The sequence below is a fragment of the Seriola aureovittata genome, chromosome 12 (genome assembly GCF_021018895.1).
Source record: "Seriola aureovittata isolate HTS-2021-v1 ecotype China chromosome 12, ASM2101889v1, whole genome shotgun sequence".
Classification (NCBI taxonomy): domain Eukaryota; kingdom Metazoa; phylum Chordata; class Actinopteri; order Carangiformes; family Carangidae; genus Seriola; species Seriola aureovittata.
In genome coordinates this window covers 1,103,981-1,124,744 of record NC_079375.1, presented here as the reverse complement: position 1 = coordinate 1,124,744, position 20,764 = coordinate 1,103,981, and the positions used below count along the sequence as shown (strand labels likewise).

The 20,764-nt window shown below is 39.6% G+C and overlaps 2 protein-coding genes across 2 annotated transcripts; one reads left to right on the top strand and one right to left on the bottom strand.

The window, feature by feature from the left end:
• Positions 1-978: 978 nt before the first annotated feature.
• Positions 979-12,300, top strand: rnf2 (ring finger protein 2). The gene is made up of 9 exons (XM_056391292.1): positions 979-1,037; positions 3,062-3,158; positions 4,168-4,328; positions 7,513-7,595; positions 7,688-7,820; positions 7,941-8,040; positions 8,424-8,596; positions 8,986-9,175; positions 10,028-12,300. The coding sequence occupies exons 2-9, from the start codon at positions 3,072-3,074 to the stop codon at positions 10,127-10,129; spliced, it is 1,029 nt and encodes a 342-aa protein (XP_056247267.1). The 5' UTR covers positions 979-1,037; positions 3,062-3,071; the 3' UTR covers positions 10,130-12,300.
• A 2,478-nt stretch (positions 12,301-14,778) lies between these two features.
• LOC130178801 (actin-related protein 2/3 complex subunit 5-A-like) lies at positions 14,779-20,076 on the bottom strand. Its single transcript, XM_056391293.1, has 4 exons — positions 19,808-20,076; positions 18,518-18,591; positions 17,502-17,678; positions 14,779-15,521 (listed from the first exon to the last, which is right to left on the bottom strand). The coding sequence occupies exons 1-4, from the start codon at positions 19,944-19,946 to the stop codon at positions 15,459-15,461; spliced, it is 453 nt and encodes a 150-aa protein (XP_056247268.1). The 5' UTR covers positions 19,947-20,076; the 3' UTR covers positions 14,779-15,458.
• Positions 20,077-20,764: the final 688 nt, after the last annotated feature.

The window sequence follows — 20,764 nt, the reverse complement described above, 5'->3', positions numbered from 1 at the left end:
TCTCCAGTCCAGCTGAAGCAGAGATTTGTAGTCACTTTCCCAAAATGATTTTCAACACATAGTTTTGTTTCATTTTTAATTGAACAATTACGTTAGTTGCCATCCCATTCAACACGCTATTATGCCCATAGTCTCATCAGTGTCTTGTTATCTCATCACTGTGTGTTCCTTCCAGCCTCAACCTGTCCCTGCAAACCTGTACTTGATTCAAAAATTTGTTCCTATGCCCCTTTGCTCCAGTTGGTGTGTGGGCAATCACTTTAACACCACACTGTGAGGTCACAAAATGCTGTTGAATGCATATAGTCTAGTCTATTTTACCTGCCTCACACGGAAATATAGAATAGTCATTTAAATTGTGTTGAAACAATGGTTTTATATATCTAATAGCTTTCATACAATTTAAGACATATTTTGACCTGCAAATTAACAGTCTATTTACTTTTAACTACTATCAATTTCTAATATGCTATAGTAGAGCACTGAAGTCTTCTAGTGGTATAAATATAAATCTACATCACAGTAGACACTGGATGAATAGAATCTCAGTGAATGAATGAATGTGATTCTGATATAAAAGAGAGGAAAAAAAGAACATATTGCTTCCCTCTTCTCTACCAGAAGATTAGTTTCAATTAAACAAAAACTTATTTTTTGATGAATTGGTTTTTGCACTTCAGAATTAAGGCTATACAAGGTTCTGCTGTATTTGACAGTCCGTTAATGCATTAATTAGTTTATGTGGTGGTTTAAGAAAGTGATTTATCAGTGTGTCCCTCAGATCCAGTGCAATGAATACATGCATTCCTCTCCAAATAATGTAATTTTGCATTTTAAGTTGGTGAACAATGAATGTGCACAAAGAGCAAATACACGCTGTTAGGTGTTTCATCTTACCATGCTCCTCGTTCCTGATTCGGGACTCCGGCTCTGGCATAGCGCCTCGATTTCCCAGACTACAACGCTTCCTGTGCATCCGCCATATTGCCTTCGCCTGAACGCGCTGGCTGGATCGGTTCGTACCCACAACTGAAAATGTAAGTACAGAAACAATCATATTTTACCCCATTTAGAAATATTTGGCCGTTGTGTCTGTATTTGTGTATCACCGACCATTCCCGCTGTTTAAATGTCGGAAATGAGGTTTAAAAACCACGTATCTAACCTCAGAAGACTGATACGTCGGGTCTTTTCTCTGTTGTTGTTTTTCCCTCTGTCACAACGACAAATTACATTCACGACTCCCTCGCAATATTTCAGATATTAGCTTCTTGTATCATTAAATGTAAAATTTAAATGGACACAATGATATTGTTTCCCACGTCCTGTACATCAGTGGTCCTCTGTCGGATTCATACATGCGATATCTTGGGCTTATTTTGCCTCTAATGTTAGCGTTACGGAGAATAGCTACCCTCTGTGGAAGCTAGGTCGCATTAGCCGAGCACCATGGATTTTACATGAAATATGTGCGTGGGGTCTCTCTATTAACTGCGGTTGATTAGCTAGTACCGATATAAGATATTGAATCAAGTGTATCCCTCTTGTATTTTGCCAGCGAGCAAAACTATAAATGACAACATCCGAAGAGAACACGTCTGTAATTTGAGTCAGTAGTTATTAGACGTTGGGTTCTGTTTATTGACATGAATTAATGATTGCGGCACAGAGACCGTATAAGTTTAACAACACTTGGACAGAAAAACGGATAATTAAAGTATCCGTTTTCGTGTTGTTTATCTTTACATTTTTAAGCCTATGTGAAAAGATACACAAGTTTTGATTAATGACTAACATTTAAAAGAGAATTTATTATTCATTTCCCTGAAAAAATTATAAAAATGATGATGATGTGATTTTGGTTGGGTCTTGTACCAAACAAGCATGTTCCTTTACTTTGGGAGAATTTGAATTGTAGTGTGGGGCGTCTCTGTAGCACCACAACACTTAAGATACAATACACAACAAAATTGTGACACATTTTTATCTTTATCAAAGAAATTGCAGCTCCTGAGGTATGGATATTGCACTTGGCCATATTGTGATTTCGTTTATATTTTTCGATAAATTGTGCAGCTGTAGTAAATTTCTATCAAATTCATGACCTAAATATCTTTAATTTCGGATTTTGAAACATAAATTCCCTTTTAGATGTCTTTCAACTTTTGTTGTGTTTTACATTGTCATTACTTTTAGACATCAGTTAAAAAGGCCTAAGGACAAAATGGCATGAATTGATGCTTGCTGTAGCCTAGTGTAGTGGACATGAAACTTTTCCTCTAGTGATATAATTGTAATATTTTCCCAGATCTGTAAACAAATGTGTGTTTATGAAAGCGTGACACATGCAATCGAATAATTAAACATTTTGTGTAAGGCTCAAAACTGAATTAATTAAAATGTATTACTAAACAGCTCTACTTTAAAGTTACATAATGTGGACAATTAACATAATGAGTCAATTTTAGATATTTCTTCCAATCCAATTCAAACCTTCTCGCGAGTCTTCAGTGTCAGTATAAGAGGTATCCATCTGTAAAACAAGAAGCACCTGACTGTGAACTTCTCTTTTCCCATTCATTCAATTCTAAATAAAAAAGCTACCCCTCTTTCATTAAATATAAATCATTACTGTTTCATATAGATTTATGGATGTATGTTCTATTGACAGTGGAGTTAACTTGAAATGTATACAGTGTGTGCACAGTTGAAAATCAAATCTGGACGAGGAAAAAAAACAATGTTGCAACTGTACAGAGGGGTGTTTACTATGGTTGTAATCATATGGTCAGATTTATTTAGAGCTAAATTCAGGAGGTAGAATGGGTTGTCCAGTGATTACAACAATAACAAAAGCTTTCAGTTGTTTTGTCACACTAGTGTATGCCATTATGCTATGTTATGTCATGTTATGTTCTGTATTTAAAAATGTATGTTATTTTGTCTTGCCTTTCGAAAAAAAAAAAAAGTGCAGACTGTTTATCTGCTACCACCAGTAATCTTAACCAGAGGTTGTCATTGGATCCCAGAAAGAAAGACCATGTGTTTTTGTGTATTTCAGTTTTGCAGCAATGACTCAGACAGTTCAGACCAATGGGGTCCAACCCCTCAGTAAGACCTGGGAACTGAGTCTGTATGAGCTACAGAGAACTCCACAGGTAACCGTTCACACCTTATCAATTCAATCACATGTTTGACTTCTCAAAATCAGTGTGCTGGTGCATGTTGCATCATGTTTGCAGCATGTTGATCTGTTTCTGGTGTAGAGCTATTACCTTTTTATTATTAAAATTTTATTTATGTATTTAGATATACCCATGGTAAACGTACATATTTACATATGTACAATCAGATCATTCCAGTGTCCCACTCGTGCTGTGAGCAAAAAAACAGCCCCAAGATCACCTTCATCATTGACATTAACTAACATGTTCATATGATACTATCTCTAACATGGACTCCATCATTTTTTAAGATCTGGGGAGGAAGTATGAAGGGCATTTAAATAATTTTTAAGACTCAGCATTACCGCCTCACATTTGATTGATTTGTTTCTATGCCATCATCAAGTTTGGCAAGACTTTTCTCAGAGCAATGTATCACAAACCTGCACCCTCAGTATATGGGACACATAATCAGTTCATATGAGTTGATAATGGATTTTTTCCTTTTAACACCTTACTTTTATTTTTGGTTATTTATGTTATTTCTACTTTTATCTCCAGTTTTTCTCACCTCCAAACGTCTCTGTTGCAGCATTTTGTTATTTCTATCTTTACTATTTTGCTTTCATTTTATTAGATTTTTAATTCCCTACCTTTTATTTCTTGTTTTACTCACTTTAATACATGTTCTCTGTTTTATTATTTTATTATCTTATCTTCATCACTCTGTTGTTATCTTTGCTTTCCAGTCGTCAGTGTTTCCTCAGTGCGGGGTGCGGGGTGTTAATTGTTTTTATTCTGTAAATACTGATAAGTCTGATGTTATAACTATCTCAGTTTAACAGTGTTGTGTGCAATGTCCAAAACATCATTTGTGGTTCTGAGAGTTTGAAAGCATCAGTCAGATCAGTGGACTGTGCTGTATCAGTTATGTACCACTCTTCAGATAGATGTATCTGTGTGTGTACTAACCGACATTTTAATCTGTTTCGTACTGGCACAGGAAGCAATAACAGATGGACTGGAGATAGCAGTGTCGCCCAGGTCCTTGCACAGCGAACTAATGTGTCCTATCTGTCTGGACATGCTGAAGAACACAATGACAACTAAAGAATGTCTGCACCGCTTCTGCGCTGATTGTATCATCACAGCTTTGAGATCTGGGTGAGTTTGTGCCTAGCAGTAGAAACCAAGAAACCCTCCCCCCCTCGGTCCTGTGGTGGTATTCAGGTTTCTGATTATCTTACCACAGTGTGGGGACTAATTGAGCAATTCAGAATGAGTAATGGTGACCTCAGAGGGAAGGGAGAGTGTCAGGTGTGGTCTCCACAGTCAGACAAGACAATGGTCTGCTTATGAAAGAACAGTTGTTCTTCTTTAACTACTGTAAATCTGCTCATTATAGTGTTTAGACCCAAAGCGCGACTGTTATTGATGTTGTCATCTCATACAGCAGTCTAACATTAGCCCAGTTATGAGACACTTCACTCAGGCTAGACATGTTGCCAGCTATGGTAACTTCTGAGGGAGTTTAAAGTTGAGTGTCCAGTACTAACATTAATGTAACATGAATAGGTCTAAACATAGTATATGTCTGACCCGCCTATGGTCAAATTCTGATTTTATAACTGTGACATTGTTTGACAAAGAGGGAGAGGATGACTGCCTGTAACAAGAGGTGTACCCCCTAAGCCCTAACCCTACCCATACACGGTCCAGACCTGAACCAGGTTAATACCCAGTCTGTTAGAAAAAAGTCCCTAAATCTAGAGACAATGAGCTAATAGGACCAGTTTGACCCAGAAACTCCAACTCAGTGATGAGGAAATATCAGTCAGTCAGTCAGTCAGTCAGTCAGTCAGTATTGAGTTAACACTAATGCTAGCTAATGTCAACTGTCACTGTAGCTTACTGTCTAATGTCAGGTTCTGTGCAGGCAGTGGCTTGTTGCACAAATCTCCCAGGTAGATACAAAATAAGTCCTGAAGTTTCACAATGTCAAGTTTTATTCAGACAACACAGACGGCAGTCTAAACAAGCAGTGTGACTGGCATCAGATGATGGTGTTGTTACTTACTTCCTGAAACACACAGAGCACCTGGAAGGGTGTGTTTGATTTATTGTTCCCACCCTTTCCAAATTTGTGGACTGCCTTGCTATTCAAGATGTTGTTTGCATCAGACAAGGATGAATAATAATAATCATAATAGTAATGGCTACAATATACTGTACTGTACTATAGATTTACCAAATGTCTTATAGTATAAGGGAATGATTGAAATGTCTTTCTGTAAGTGTTACAATATATGGCCCCTATAATTATTAAATAATTAAAAAAAAAGATTATTTTTATTTTTTGGCTATCAGGCCAGTGAGAATATACAATGATCTACAGGCCAAGTGGCTAGTGGGGAGAAAATGTTATGTTTACTATCCCATGATATCACTAGTGTCAGACACTAATGTCACTCACAGCATGAAGTTGAGGGTGATAAACCGGAGCATACATTATGGACAAAAATGACCTGTTGGATACAGAATTATTGTTAAAAGGATATGGTCACATTATAAGTCCTCACAACCCCATGTGTTTAAGCAGTTTCGGTGTAAATGATGGGAGATTCAATCCACAGTCCCTCTAGTGAAGAATAATTAGCTTTAGCTGAACTTAAGGAATATTATTTATTTTATTTATAATTGTTTAGAAACCATCCCTGGTCCTGACAACATTCAGGCAGCAGCTTTTCATTTAAAGTCAGTCACTTTATTAATTAAAATGAAAATGGCAGTCAATATTAGTTGTTACTAACTAATATTAATACCAATACTAACGTGAAACTGGATTCAGATTGGATAAAATGCTGTCGAGTCCTAACCCTGTTTTCAAAAGCCTGAAATAAATCACTTGACTCTTTTGAAAAGGGATGTAGCACAACGCAGTGTAGAACCCTGATATGGGCATGAAAGTGTTGTTTCAAGACACATTCAAACAAATGTGAACCTGTGCTTTAAATTTTTTATAGGACACCTACACAATGTTGCTGTTAAGATCAGATATTCAGGCCACCAACCATTAAATCGCAGTAAATTATATGTTATTACACTGCTTGTCATCGAGCTTAGACAAGCACTTACTCATTAGGCAGCAGCTCTTTTATTCCTCTCAGCAGTGACATTTGTTCTGATGTGGTTTTACCACAAACCCTCTAAAAGGGTTCTGAGTAAATGTCAAACAAAAGGTTTGTGTGGATCAGTTATGTGTTGTTATGAAGTGTGCTCTAAAGTACCCACATTTCATTTAGTTTTTTTTTTGTTTGTTTTTAACAACTTTTTTTGGACAAATTAGACGATGAAAAAATTAAAAGAAAACCAACATAAAATGTCATAGTCAGGAACTGCCACCAGAACAGCTACGCTATGTCCACACGACTACGTTTTCATTTTAAAATGCATCTCTTTTCCTACATTTCCTCCTCCCATCCACACGACTCCAGAGTTTGGAAAAGCTGTGGACCCATTTTACCTTGAAAACTCTGGGGTTGTGTTTTATTTTGAAAACTCTTGGGTTGTGTTGTATCTGGACTGACAGAAACTGAGACATTTGGAATCAATGACGTAGACACCCACAGTCTCTCCTGATTGGCTCTCATCAGCCTGGACTACCAGTTGTGAATATAACATGATAATGAATTACAGTGTTACTGCCCTTGTTGTCTTTGCTAGCAGCTGTTGTTCAGTTACATTCTGCATTTTAATGTTACAGCTGTGTTTTTTGTTCCTCGTTCAGAGTATTTACTGTAACTAATCAACTGCAGAGGAGACAATCTGCTTCCTGTTTACAACAGCTCGCACAGGCCCAGTGTACATGATTGCTCATGAATGTAAGTGTGTTCAGGTGTGTTAGTCTGGACAGAGAACATATCCTTTTTAAAAATGAAAACGTAGTTGTGTGGACGTAGCCTCAGTGATCCGTCGAGAGCGCTGTCTAACATATCAGACCAAAATCTCCTATAGGTTTTCAATTGGATTGAGATCTGTGACTGTGAAGTCCATAGCATATGATTCACATAATTTTCATTTTCAAACCATTCAGTGCCAGAGGTATAATATGACCAGAATCACACTCACACATTGATTGACAGCCATGAGCTCAAACCCCTTGGCCTTCTCTGATTGGTTAGAAGGAAAATCGCTGCACTGCTGGCAGGCTGTTCCATGAGTCTGGGTCACTTCTCTCAACTCAAATATATCAGGAAAAATTTGCATACTGTAGCTTTAACAATAGTAACCACACTGTTGCAATGGCATTGTTGTTACATTTGTGTGTCTTTCCTCCATGTCTCCGCAGTAATAAAGAGTGTCCCACCTGTCGTAAGAAGCTGGTGTCTAAGAGGTCGCTGCGCCCAGACCCGAACTTTGATGCTTTGATTAGTAAGTAACCAAAGGAAGGAGGTTTAATCTGGATCAACTGTTTGTCACAGTTTAGTCAGCATACAGTGTTATACTCATTGATCCCATTTCAGGTAAGATTTATCCCAGCCGTGACGAGTACGAAGCCCACCAGGAGAGAGTGTTGGCCCGCATCAGCAAACACAACAACCAGCAAGCCCTGTCCCACAGCATAGAGGAGGGGCTGAAGATACAGGCTATGACCAGGTACACAAGCCGGTCTCCACACACACAAGTATAGAGTAAAATATAAAAACTATAATAATAATAATAATAATAATAATGAAGATTCATACATTAAACAGAATCTGTGTTTGTTGCTTTCAGACTGCAGCGTGGTAAGAGGCACACAGTGGAGAATGGGAGCGGAGCTGAAGACAATGGAGACTCCTCCCACTGTAGCAACGCTTCTGTCCACAGCAACCAGGTATATTATCACCAACGTATTATCACACTTGACAACATGCATTTCTAACACTGATGTTAAACTACACTGCTATTTCATATTTCTGCTAAATAACAGAACCAGCAAACCAAGTGTCAGAGCTTAGAGACACAGCTGGAGTCAGCTGGAATTTACTCACCTGGGGTATTTTCTTCAGAGAAGCTCTTTTTTTTGTGTTTTGGCATTTGGAAATATTTAGTGTAGTGGTTGTAATATGAAGCCTAGCTAGTGGTTGTGATACAGCAATGTAAATTATGACATTCAGGAACAACTTGGCCTTCAAACACAATGCACTTCCTGTTGGTGTGTGTGTGTGTGTGGTCTTCATACAAACATTGACTATGTGTTTTCATCTGTTTCCCCAGGAGGCAGGCCCGAGCATCAAACGCACCAAGACAAGTGATGACAGCGGTTTGGACATGGATAACGCTGCTGAGAATGGGGGCGGGGACTCAGTGATTGACGGCGGTGCAAGTGAAATAGAGCTTGTGTTCAGGCCACATCCCACCCTGATGGAGAAGGACGACGGTCACAACAGGTAGCGTCACACAAATACAAATTGGTGTCGTTGTTTGCAAACGCTGATGCAAAGTGGACACTTTAAAACGATAGGTCCTGAACCGTGCCTGAAAGTACAGCCTAACTTGAAACTGGTGTTGAATGTTAGCTACAGTAGTTGCTAAGAAAGTTGCTAAATTGTAAAGCAAAACACGGGAAAGTTTGTTGTTTGTTGTTGTGTGTTGTCATTGAATGTGGTTGTGTTTACACATCACCTTAAAACAACATAAATCATTGCTGTTGCATTTTCCAATTTTTTTCCTGAACTTTGAACAGCATTCACGTCTGGTTTCTGTGTCCCCATCAATTGTGCTTACCTGTTTGTTTACGTTTGAACGTGTGTGTGTCTGTCTGTCTGTCTGTCTGCAGTGTGGAGTTTGTCCCGCGCTACATTAAGACGTCCGGTAACGCTACAGTGGATCACCTGTCTAAATACCTGGCCGTCCGATTGGCTCTGGAAGAGCTGAGAAGAAACGCCGAGGCCAGTCCTGTTAATGTGGAGGCAGCTTCAGAGAAACAGTACACCATCTACATACCAACTGCTGGAAACCAGTTCACTGTGAGTACACACACACACACACACACACACACACACACACACACACACATTCTTGTACCTTTGGTTCTTTTGGTTAAATCTGGAAGACTTGGCTTCCATATTTATTTGAATGTTTTAAATGATTCTTGAGATTCTGAGAATCTGTTTCAATTAGAAAATGATATGTACAGATTCTTTAGCAAGAATTTCTCTTCATATGTGAGTGATGTTGTAGATATCGCTACCATAGAAATAATATATTATTTTATATAAATCTTTCTCAAATAATACTCTAGTAATAGAAATAAACATGGATGGAAAGGATAAGAACAGTGGATTACTGTAACTGATAAAATCCTCACACCATCCACAGGTGTGACACACACATTCAGGCAGCAACTTCTCATTTTTAGCTTTGTTTTTTAGTTTTATTGGCTAAAATGAAAATGGCAGCTCATATCACTCACAAACGTTAATGCTATGATGAACATGAACCCGCCTCCTATACATAATAACACAAATGAGCTCTCTGTGGTGTGGAGGCTTGTTTCATTCATCACAGATAGTGAGGTGCAGGTTTTACACACTGTTTGGGGTTGTCACCCAGAAATCTACATCGTCCCTAAAGCAGGTTTTCAGTTGCTCTATAAAATCTTGACAGAGAAAGTAAATAAATGATGAATTCTCTATGGAGTTTGGGGAATTTTCATGGTTTTATTTTAAAGAGTGGAAAGGAACTTTCTGCATATCAACTGAATTAGATAGATCAGTCAGAGAGAGCAGCTCCATAAAGGTGGACTGAAGTGTGGAGGAGTGGTCAGGCTCGGAGCAGGAAACGTGCTGCATGTCTGAACTGTTCAACTCTGTCCACAGGTTCTGAATGGTTCCTTCTCTCTGGAGCTGGTCAGCGAAAAGTACTGGAAGGTGAACAAACCCATGGAGCTCTACTTTGCCCCTACTAAAGAACACAAGTAGACACATGGAAACACACACACGCATACATATATACACACACACGCACACACACAAACACACACTCACACACACACTCACCAGTAAGAAGTAAACAGACGGACTTGGCTACACCTGCGCACACAGAAACAAGAGGAGAGGAATGTGGGTGTCTGAAGGAGATTAGGGGGGTTGGTGAAACCCTCAAAAGGACTCTTGTAAAAAGAAAAAACCTTGTTTTATATTCTCTGTATCTTTCTGTGTCTCTTTCTATCTTTCTCTCAGTAGAAGGTAGCAGATCAGTACAGCAGCTAGCAGGTAAATCACAGATAACGGACTGTGAACAGTGAGTGTAGATTCTCTCCAACTCAGAAAACCAGGGTCCAGTCACAGTCTGAATTAGCAATGTGCTGTTCTCCGAGTAAAGACATTGTATTATACTGTATTTGTCTTCAGCAAAGGCCCCTCTTCTGCTCTGTGGTCCTGGTCTGTCCCAGACGAGGGCCGACTACTTCCTGTTCCTGGATCTCACTGTGAGACACGTCCCCCGCTGGTCAATTAAGAGCGTTAGAGACCAAAACCACCTGTGTCAAACTTCTGATATTTAGGACCCACATCTACAGATTAACCAATCACAAAACGACGTAAAGTAACGCTGCATACACAGGGCAAGGCCATAGACACATAAACATCGAAGCTGACACATATGGAAGCAAACACAGGCCACAAATTTAAATGTTATAATCAACTGAAAACCGAATAATGAAGCGTTGAAATATTTGACCATCTATTTAAATTTATGTGGTTTGAAATTCCCTCTTTCAAATTTTCAGATTATTTCAAGTTTTGTAATTTTTTTCTGAAACTCAGTGTGTGGTTTGTAGCTGCTTGTCTGAAAGGGTCTTTGGATTAATAGATTAAATAGATTCAGGCTCGACTGATTGTCCTGTATACCCTGAATGTTTAAGTTCAGACCTTTCATCATGAATTTTGAATTTCCGGTCGAAACACTTGATGTGTAGAATAAGAATATTTTGATCTGAAATTGACCAATTGAATCTGAGCACTTTGAATACCAATAATTTGTGTTTGAACATTAGATACATAAAAATGAGATACTTGAAATGATCTGCTGGACATTTGCCAGAAATTCCACATTCCTAGCCTTTAGGTTTCAGTTGCTTATAAAATTCAAATTATTATGATATAGATATATATAAAGATATATAGTGCTATAGACATTCCTGCAAATAAACTGTAGTGTTGAAACATGCAGTTGCCTGTGTGATGAAAGCATGTCACACTGTGCCAGACGGGTCTAATAAGTGCGTTCACAGTGAGGAACTTTTGACCAGCAGGGGGAAGTGCAGACGCATCCATCACATCTACAATACACAGTGATATGAAGCTACGAAAGTTGAAGCAGGCAAATTGGTGTTTTGTTTGTTTGTTTTCAATATTATTGCAAGTGTTCTCTGAACTTTTTTTTTTTTTTTTTTTTTTTTGACGTGTCTGTCGTCTTTCAAATAAAACTAGAGAATGGTGAAGGTTTAAACGGCTGCTGTCTACAAACTGAATCACTCACAGGAAACGAGAGAGAAGCTGATGAATGGAGCTCTGGTGACTCTTTGACCACATGATAACAATCCAGCTGCAGCATCAGCAGGTTTGTGAGGTGTAAAAACCTGGACTGTGAGGAGAGTCTCGTAGCTGTTGTGTTGATCTGTTGCCTGTAGGAACAAACTGTCTTTATTCTCTGTGGCTGCTCGTTCTTTTATAAATGTCTTTTGTAACACGGAGAGGAGGGAGTTGGAGCGGGGTGGGGTGGGGTGGGGGTGGTGTGGGAGGGGAGGGTATTTTTTGCAGCACCATAGACAGTATTCACCATCTCATCTACTATTTGAACAAACCTACTCCCTGTGTTGCGGTCTCACCGGTGGGACATGATTGTCTGTCACTTCTAAAAGACTCTGCACTAACATGACCTCACAGAAGACGCCGGGGTCCATTTGTTTTTTGTTGTGTTTCAGTGTGAGGACAGACGTGGTGACGGTTCGGTTTTCCATGTAGCTGATGGACAGAAAGCCCAGAGCAGCTGTGACATTATTAGGATGTGAGAGCACGAGTGAGTGAATGTGAAGCTGAACATGTTTGTGCCATAAATGTGCCAATATTAAAACGCCTTTTATTCTGAACCTGATCTGGTACATTGTCCTGCTCAGAAGGAACCACAACCATGACAGCAACATCTACAGCTGTTTAATCATGATGTTACATTGGCCTTTCTGTTTGTGATGCACCAGGAATAACATGAGTTTGAAGAAATGTGAAGTTTCTATGTATGAGCAGTTCTGCAGAGGCAAGTAAAAGTGAATGTGGCACTGCCATGGCTGCTGCTGAAGACCACCAGGGGGGAGATACACTACTGATGAGTAATAATGAATGAACTGATGTGTGTGTGTGTGTGTGTGTGTGTGTATGTGCGGGCTGCTATCAGGTGTGGAACAAACCCCCAGTACAGCCTGTCTGTTGCAGCCTGATGCCGTTTATTGTCTCATGAACATGTGGAAACTTTTTCCTCCCTTCCTTGAACACTGTCACACGTTAGATAGCTGCGGGTCTGTTCACATGTATTTACATGTGGAGCAGTTTCAGTAGTGATGACAAAGGGTTTCACATCAACATGTGACGTGATGATCTGAGCACATGACATTAAAAACAGAATTCAGAGTTCAGTCAATGACTGTGAGAATGTGGTGCAGTTTCCTGAACCTAGAAGCTACCACAACCATTCACTTGTGCTCTGCCCACATTATTTCTGATTATCTGACAAAAAAACAAAACACCTTAACTACTTTATTTCTACTTTCAATCACATCTCATGGTCTTCACCAGCAGACCAATTCAGCAGTTTCAACTGATCCTGTTTATAAAGTTTCTAACTTTAGGAAAGAGACATTTTGCAGGTCAAACTGTCCTGAAAGATGTTGGGTGAGAGGTGTCAATCAACTGCTCGAGTCACAACTCCATGAAAACAGCTTCATTCCCTTCTTATCTGGTACCTGTGAGTCTGAACAGCTGGGTGAACAGCTGTTTGTGTGTGTGGATCCTGTAAACTGCATCTTTCTGTGTGTTGAAGCAGCAACACAGAGTGCTGTTGCTGCCTCTGTCCTCTCGGGTCTAAACATGAGTTTACAGAGTAATGGGCTCTCATCACTCTCTGTCACCTTCAGCTCTCACTTCTGTCTTTCTATATTAAACTGAATTTGTCATAAGATGAAAAACAGAATAAAGTGGTTGTCAGCAGGAGAGTAAAAGTGGATTAAATGAACTTGTGCTGAAAACATGTGAAAGATGAGGCACAGTTTGGGAGATTTGACATGTGGAGAGGTGTGTTTGATACAAGAACTTGATCATTCCTCCAGGAAACTTCTGCACTCACCTCCTAGTGTCAAAATAAAACATGACTGCCATAGTTACAGATGTTTAATATAAATAAAGAACTAATGTTTTATGTAGTTATATGCAATTGTTTAAGTTGTTGCTACCTACAAAACCTTTATGAACTAAAGGGAGATTAAAGTGAAAGCTACTTTATTATGCAACATGAGATTATTTAAGTATTATCTCTCCCACAGGTGTGTACACAACACAGTAGAAAACTGAGGACTTGATGAGGCAGTACGTCTTATTCTGAAAATCTAAGTAGTGGGTTATTGAATGTTCCTGAACCAAAACTACAGCGGCTCTTCAGTCAGCTGTGAGGACTCAGCATTTCCTCAGTGTTGAAGCTCAACACGCTGCAACTTAAGAAAACAGGACAAAACACAAACAACTTCAGAAAACATCATCAATTAGACAGCACGAGCTGCAAATACACACATTAGTGTTTCCATGGGACAGGAGCAGGGCTGAAGGTAGGGGGCGGTGGCTCACCAGGTAGAGCGCGTACCATGAAGGTGTAACCCTATCTGCAGTGGCCCAGGCTCGAGTCCAACCTGTGGCCCTTTACTCTCTAGGAATTCAGAGAAAAAATAATTTGAAAAGAAAAAAGTGATGAACCTGCTGGAACACACTTGTTCCACCGTTTTCACTTCAAAAGTCACAATTGGGCGTTGAACAGCAAGTCCCAGCCAGGTTCTTCACTTTTAAGTGTCCCCTGGAAACACTTCTGTTGTGTTGTGAGTATTTGCAGCTCGTGCTGTCAAATTGATGAAGATGTTTTCTGAAGTTGTTTGTGTCTTGTCTGTTTGCATGTGTTTTCTTAAGTTGCAGTGTGTTGAGCTCTCAGGGCCACCGTAGATTTGACTGTTTTAAATTTGAATTTTGAAACTGCAGCTACATGTCTCTCGCTAATACTGCTTCCTCTATAACTCCATTCATAACCATCATGAGCTCTGAAAGAGCCACAGGAGGTTTCCATTGATTCAATAGGACTTGATAGAAAATAGAAAATACAGGACTGATGTGACATGTGCACCACAGCTGCTGCTGCCGCTGAATTTGATTTCTAAGTACACCTCTACTAATCCTGCCAGCAGGATAGCCTGATAGCTGGTAGCCTGATCACAACTGTAACAGCTTCTGTCTTAGCAAATCATAGACATCAGAAAAACTTAGAGGGCAGAGCTAACGCTATGAACAACAAGACAGGAATGGAATCTGTAAATTTCTTTTCTTTTTTTTTTTATTTCAGATATAAAAAGAATAGAAGCAATGTGGGATTGGTCTAAATAGAAAAAAAAAATAGAACAGATGTTAAGAAGTTAGAACATTAGGGAAAAAAGAACCCAGCATGCACTGGGCCAAAGGCGGGGAAACACCCTGGATAGGTCACCAGTCTGACAGCCCACCCCAGAACAATCTTTTCCATTTCCTCAACCTGGATGACTCAGAGGCTTCAGAGGGGAAGGAGGGGGAAGAGGACAAGAGGAGGAAGAGGAGGAGGAGAGATGTTAGAGCGAGCCAGCAGAGGCATCAGAGCAGCTGTGAAGCAGTTTGAAAGGAGCGAAGAGCCGCTATGGACAGAAAGTGTCTGAGTGAAGCATCCTAAGTGTCTTCTGTGTGGACTGCTGGAAACACAGACAGTGTGAGGTGCCAGCACCTCCCTGTCTCACTGCCAGCACGTCTAAATCCCAGACATGTGTCTGAAAATAATGAATGCAGAAAAAAGAGGAAGGAGTTGCATCAAGAAGACACTCAGTTCCAGTACAAAAACAAACAGGGATCATGTCCAAAAGCAGCAGCAGAAGAAGAAGAGACGCGTCTCTGTCGTCGGCTCCGGTGACTTTGTGTTCGGCCATATTCTTGTCTAATGTCCATTCACAGATGGATTCTGTTGGGTCCTGGACCATCAGACGGTCTTCCTGGCGGTCAGGACTCTTACTATGGAGCCCACCCCTCCCACAGCCAGAGCCTTAGGAAACACACACAGGGTGGAAAATGACATCAAATCTACTGTCACAGACACAATGGGGAAAAAGTAGTTTCATATACAAATTAAGTTCAAAGACAATCACGGTTCATCAAGAAAATTATGAGCAATTTTTCTACATGACTGTACATGACTACATAAACGTGTAAGTATGTGTCATCTGCAGGGTTTAAGTGAAACATTTTCTCCCTGAAAGAAAGAAAGAAGCAGCATGTTTACATTTTCCTTTGTCATGGAAAATATACACATTTATACAAATATACAATCCACTGGTAAACCAGATTATATATATACACCTAGAGTGAAATTTAAGACACAGAGTCTCTAGTTGAATGGACTCCAACACACAAACAGCATTACAAACACCAGTTTCAGACAGATTTAGTGCAGTTTAGCACATTACTGAACCCAGCAGTGTGTTCAGTGTGGGCTGGGCCCTCTATGGATGGCAGAGGGGAAGACCAGGAGGAGTCAGGTTTACTGTTAATTTAGCAGGAAAGTCTCCTCTGAAGCTGCACCTCGTTCTGTTCTTAATTTACCCAATAGGAACGCTTTCTAACCATTTAATTTTAATTTAAAAACAAAAAGGTGAATGTTTAAGTTATGATCTAATCTGTTTTTCACAAATGTTCATTAGATTCGACCTTCACCTGCTGTTGCTGGTGAAGCTGCTGCTGTCCTTACTGTAAAGCCTCTTTTTCACTGGTCAAAGAAACCTGCTAAGACCCGCTAACATCAGGCTTTTGTCAGCAATGTAAAAGGCTACAATCGGCATTCACACCTGGATCACAGGACTCTGCAGTAGTCACAGGTATTTATCGGCTCTGGCTCCGACCATAAATACCCCTTTTCCTGCTGAGCACACAGACAGTGTAAACACACCTGTCCATCATGGTGCTGTAAAACCAGAAACTCCACAGCTACACTCAGGGATGAAAGAGTGAGCTGCAGCCTCAATATAAGTTTTAAAAACACATCGTAGCATCTCATACAGATGTTCTGACACTTTTACAGAGGCTCCAACCTGAAGATGAGACATGACAGATCTGTTTTACCAGTTTACACGGCAGCTAGCAGCTAACTCTCTCTCCACTGCTTCTGTGTGTGTGCTCTGTAAGCGCATGTGATGACATCACTCCTTGCAGTTGTGTGTGTCCTCAGTCTGAGCAGAAAGACAAACTCGACTGGCAGTGGAAAAGAGGTCAACCGGCCATTATTAGCGGATTTATCCATGTTTAAAAAACCTGCTTATACCTGCTAATGTTGGTGGAAAAAGGGTATAACTGTGTATACACAGTGTTATGATCCAACAAATGATGAGACTGAACACACCCTCTTCTTCACCTTCATACGACCATGAACACCAGAGCCGGGTTAATAAAATGTCAGTAGCTCTTGGCTTTGATGACAACATTTAAAACATTTGAGGGCAGAAACAAACAGTGATGTATGGAGTGAACAGTTACATAGGTCTGGCTTACAGCTGTATGCACAAGTGTGTGAACCCTGGGCAAATAAATACACCTGCAGCAAACAGACATTAAAATTAGTCTTATTTACTTTCTATTTCATGAACGAAAATAAAAACCAAATGGTAATTGTGCCATGTGCAAAAGTTTTCATTAAATTGTCAGACTTTGACTCATTAGGGCTTGTCAGCTTCAAACCTTGAGGTAACACAAACATCTGACTGAGGATCTGAAAGTGAAACTGATGCTATAAAAAGACACCAAAATGCTTCTGGTTTAAAATGATTTAACTTCATGAAATAAAAAGTAATAACATTAACATATGCTCATGTTTAAATGTCTGTTTGCTGCAGTCTTGTATTTACTTATTTGCCAGGGGCAAAAATCATTAAATGTCAAAAACAAACAAACAACTACATTTTGCTTTGATTCAAGGATTAAACTTTCATTTGCAGTATGTATTATATATTTGTATGGTTAATCAGCTACAGACCTTTTCGTGCCACTGCAGCAGCACAGCGCTGCTGTTGTCCGATGGTTTCTCGAAACCTCTGTAGATGTATTTCATCAGCAGGTCCACTCCCGCTTTGTCCAGAGAGCCCACAGCTTTCTCTATGTCACTGCTCTTAAAGCTGCTCAGCACTTTGACCACCAGCTGCTCTGCTCGCTCCTACACACACACGCACACACACACGCACGCACACACACACACGCACACACACACACACACACACACACACACACACACACACACACACACACACGCACACACACACAAGTTTAAATTAGAAAAGTATGAACTGCATAGTTTGAACAGTAATAAATGGGAAAAAGCCTGGTGCTATAATATTATTTAAACCTTCCATTGGTGCTCCGGTTCATTGTTGTTACAGCTGCACAATCAAGAATTCATCTGTAAAAACTAACAGCATCTTATTAACTCTTGCTGTGTGTTGTTTTGTCATTGCTGGATTATCTGCTCTCTATTACATGTGAAAATAAATCTGTATCTGATGTCATAATTTTGCAGGACACACAGAATAAAGGCTGTGTACTGACTCACTTTCTTCCTCTTTGTTTTTTTCTGCATGTCATTTGCACACAGTTATTAAAAGCTGAATGAGAACATTTGCTTAAACCATTGTTGAGGGCGATGCTACTGATACAGCAGCAGGTGATCAGGTAACTTCAGCTGCTCATCCATCGGCTCCTCTGATTGTTGCCTCGTGTGTCGATTTCTTTCAGGAACAAACATTTTAATTGTGTAATTGTTTTGTTTTCTGTCTGAATCAGGCACGAACACCACATCTGTTCTTCGCTTATCATTATGAGACATCTCACTCAGAAAAAACTAACTCAACACGTTCAAAGATAAGAGCATAAACACTCCAGTTTGCTTGTTAAAACTTCACTGATGGAGAAGGAAAGAAAGAGGAAGTAATTTCACCTCCCAAGAGCATCACTGCAGATACACACAGACAATCATCTAGTAAAGACACACTCTGTTACCTTGGCATTCTGGTTCTTGGTGTTGATTGGAGGGTTCTTCAGCACAGCATGGAGAGCACCGTTTATGTTCCCCTTGCAAAACATTAGTCAAGGAACGCAGAGTAGAGATACACACAACATAGACACGAGGAAATGAGAGAACTGATGTTTCGGTTTGTGCTTTTTCTTTTTGGGTTTAACAACACTAGTCAAAGCTGATCAGTGGTGGGAGTATTATTCATATCCTTTAAGAAAGTAATACCACTGTTGTTACAAGAAAGGTTCTGCCTTCAAAACTGTACTTTTACTTGAGTAAAAGCGGTGGTATTACAACCAAAATGTTATGTATTATAAACTATTCAAAGTATTTATGTAGTTTTTATTTAATGCTTCAGGTGGTTTTTATAATATATAATTTAATTATTGTATTTTTATTTCAGGTAAACACGATGCTGCCACTAAACATCAGTTCAAAGTTTCATTTGTCACATGCCAAGGTACAAAGCAGTGAAATGAGGGTAGGAAAATAATTGAATATGGCAGCACATATCGCAATATTTTATATTACTGAATATCAGCCCAAGCCTAAATTATCAGCTTATTATTATAATTATGAATACATTAAAATATGAGCAGCAATTTAATGTTGTAGCTGGTTGAGTTGGAGCCAATTTTAATTACTCTGTATATTTTGTGTAGTTTAATAATTATTGTTGCATCACATTTTGTAAGGTTATCATACGTTTTGTGATACAGTGTAAGATCTTGAGGAGTAACGTTAACTAGTGCCTGCAGCTGTCATTGAACTAGTGGAGTGAACTGCATGTGTGCCTCTGAAATGTAGCAGAAGAGAAGTATATTACAGTATGTGGAAATAAGTTAAGTAAATACAGTAGTAGTCATTGCACTGAACCTTAAACAGAGCATTAAAATAAAGCCGTCTCAGTTTGAACAGTGAAATCACTGAGGCGACCACACCCTCCTGTGAACTGACACCCGGAAACGACATTTTGACAACTACTCGACGGAAATCTACTGCAAACTGCGCAGGAAATGTCCAATAAATGTCACTCGTGTCTCAATTTAAATTAATGCAATATCAACAGTTTAACTCAGACAATTATTGTGAGCATGTAAATTTAACTGAGAAGCACTAACTGACCATATCTACATTTCGGCCTGCTCACTGCCGTCAGTTAGCCTCATGACTGCAGGACTGACAGGTATACATGCGCCCTGTGATGAGCCACGTCGTGTCTCTGTCTGAAAATAAACTTAACACAAGAATTAAAAGTGAATTTGAAGGATATTGTCTGAGCAGACCGTCGACTTCTGCTTCGTCCGGACCTCCCTGGTTCTCTCCTCCGTCGTCCTCGTCCACGAACTTGTTCTCGTCGTATTCATCCACGTCCACTTTCCTGAAGCGGTCGGACACCGTGTTTTTGGACATGTTTGGACGCAGCAGTGGTTGTTCAGAGAAACACAGGATTTTTCAGGGCAGCAGATATCTGCAGTTCAGCTGTGCGGTCTACGCTTCCTTACTTCCTCACTTCCTGTTCGTCTTCTTCTTCTTCTTTGCATTCGCGGCGGTTGGCAAACTTGGTTTTACCCCCACCTACTGGACTGGAGTGCTGGAGATAGGAGGAAGTAGTACATTGGCATTCCTATTAAAATGCTTTTTTCTTTTAGCTCTACTCTCTACGACGGAGTACTGGGGCCACATCGAGGGGGAAAAAATTGAAATTAAGAGAATAAAGTCATAACATTACTTGAATTAAAAACGTAAAATTTTGAGTGAAAAAAAAACCCTAATTTTTATATTACCAGCAACCAATAAAAGGGGTGAAAGGACAGTCAGTGCCTGAGCTGCTTCTAGCAGCTGCTGTTTTCTGCCTAACAACAGAACAGACTCAGTTTATTCACAATCTTTTCAGTGTCATGATGCTGATGATGATGCTGATTTGCCAAAAGATGAAGTGTTCTCCTTATTAGTGAAACCTCTGCTAAAGTAGAACTTCACAGGATGCTCCACGTTCCTCATTTTAAAGCTTCTGTATGTTTGTTTGTTTTATACTATAAAACAACACGCAACTTAAAATTACAACTTTATTCTCATAATAGTATGACCTTTTACTCAAAATCTTAGATTTCTTTACTCAATTTGCCCCTAATGCTCCGTTATAGCTCCCTACAAGGTAACTTGAGCTATGTTTTCATTGTTGGTATTTAAGAATCTGCTTGTTTTAACAATGGTATACACACAAAACA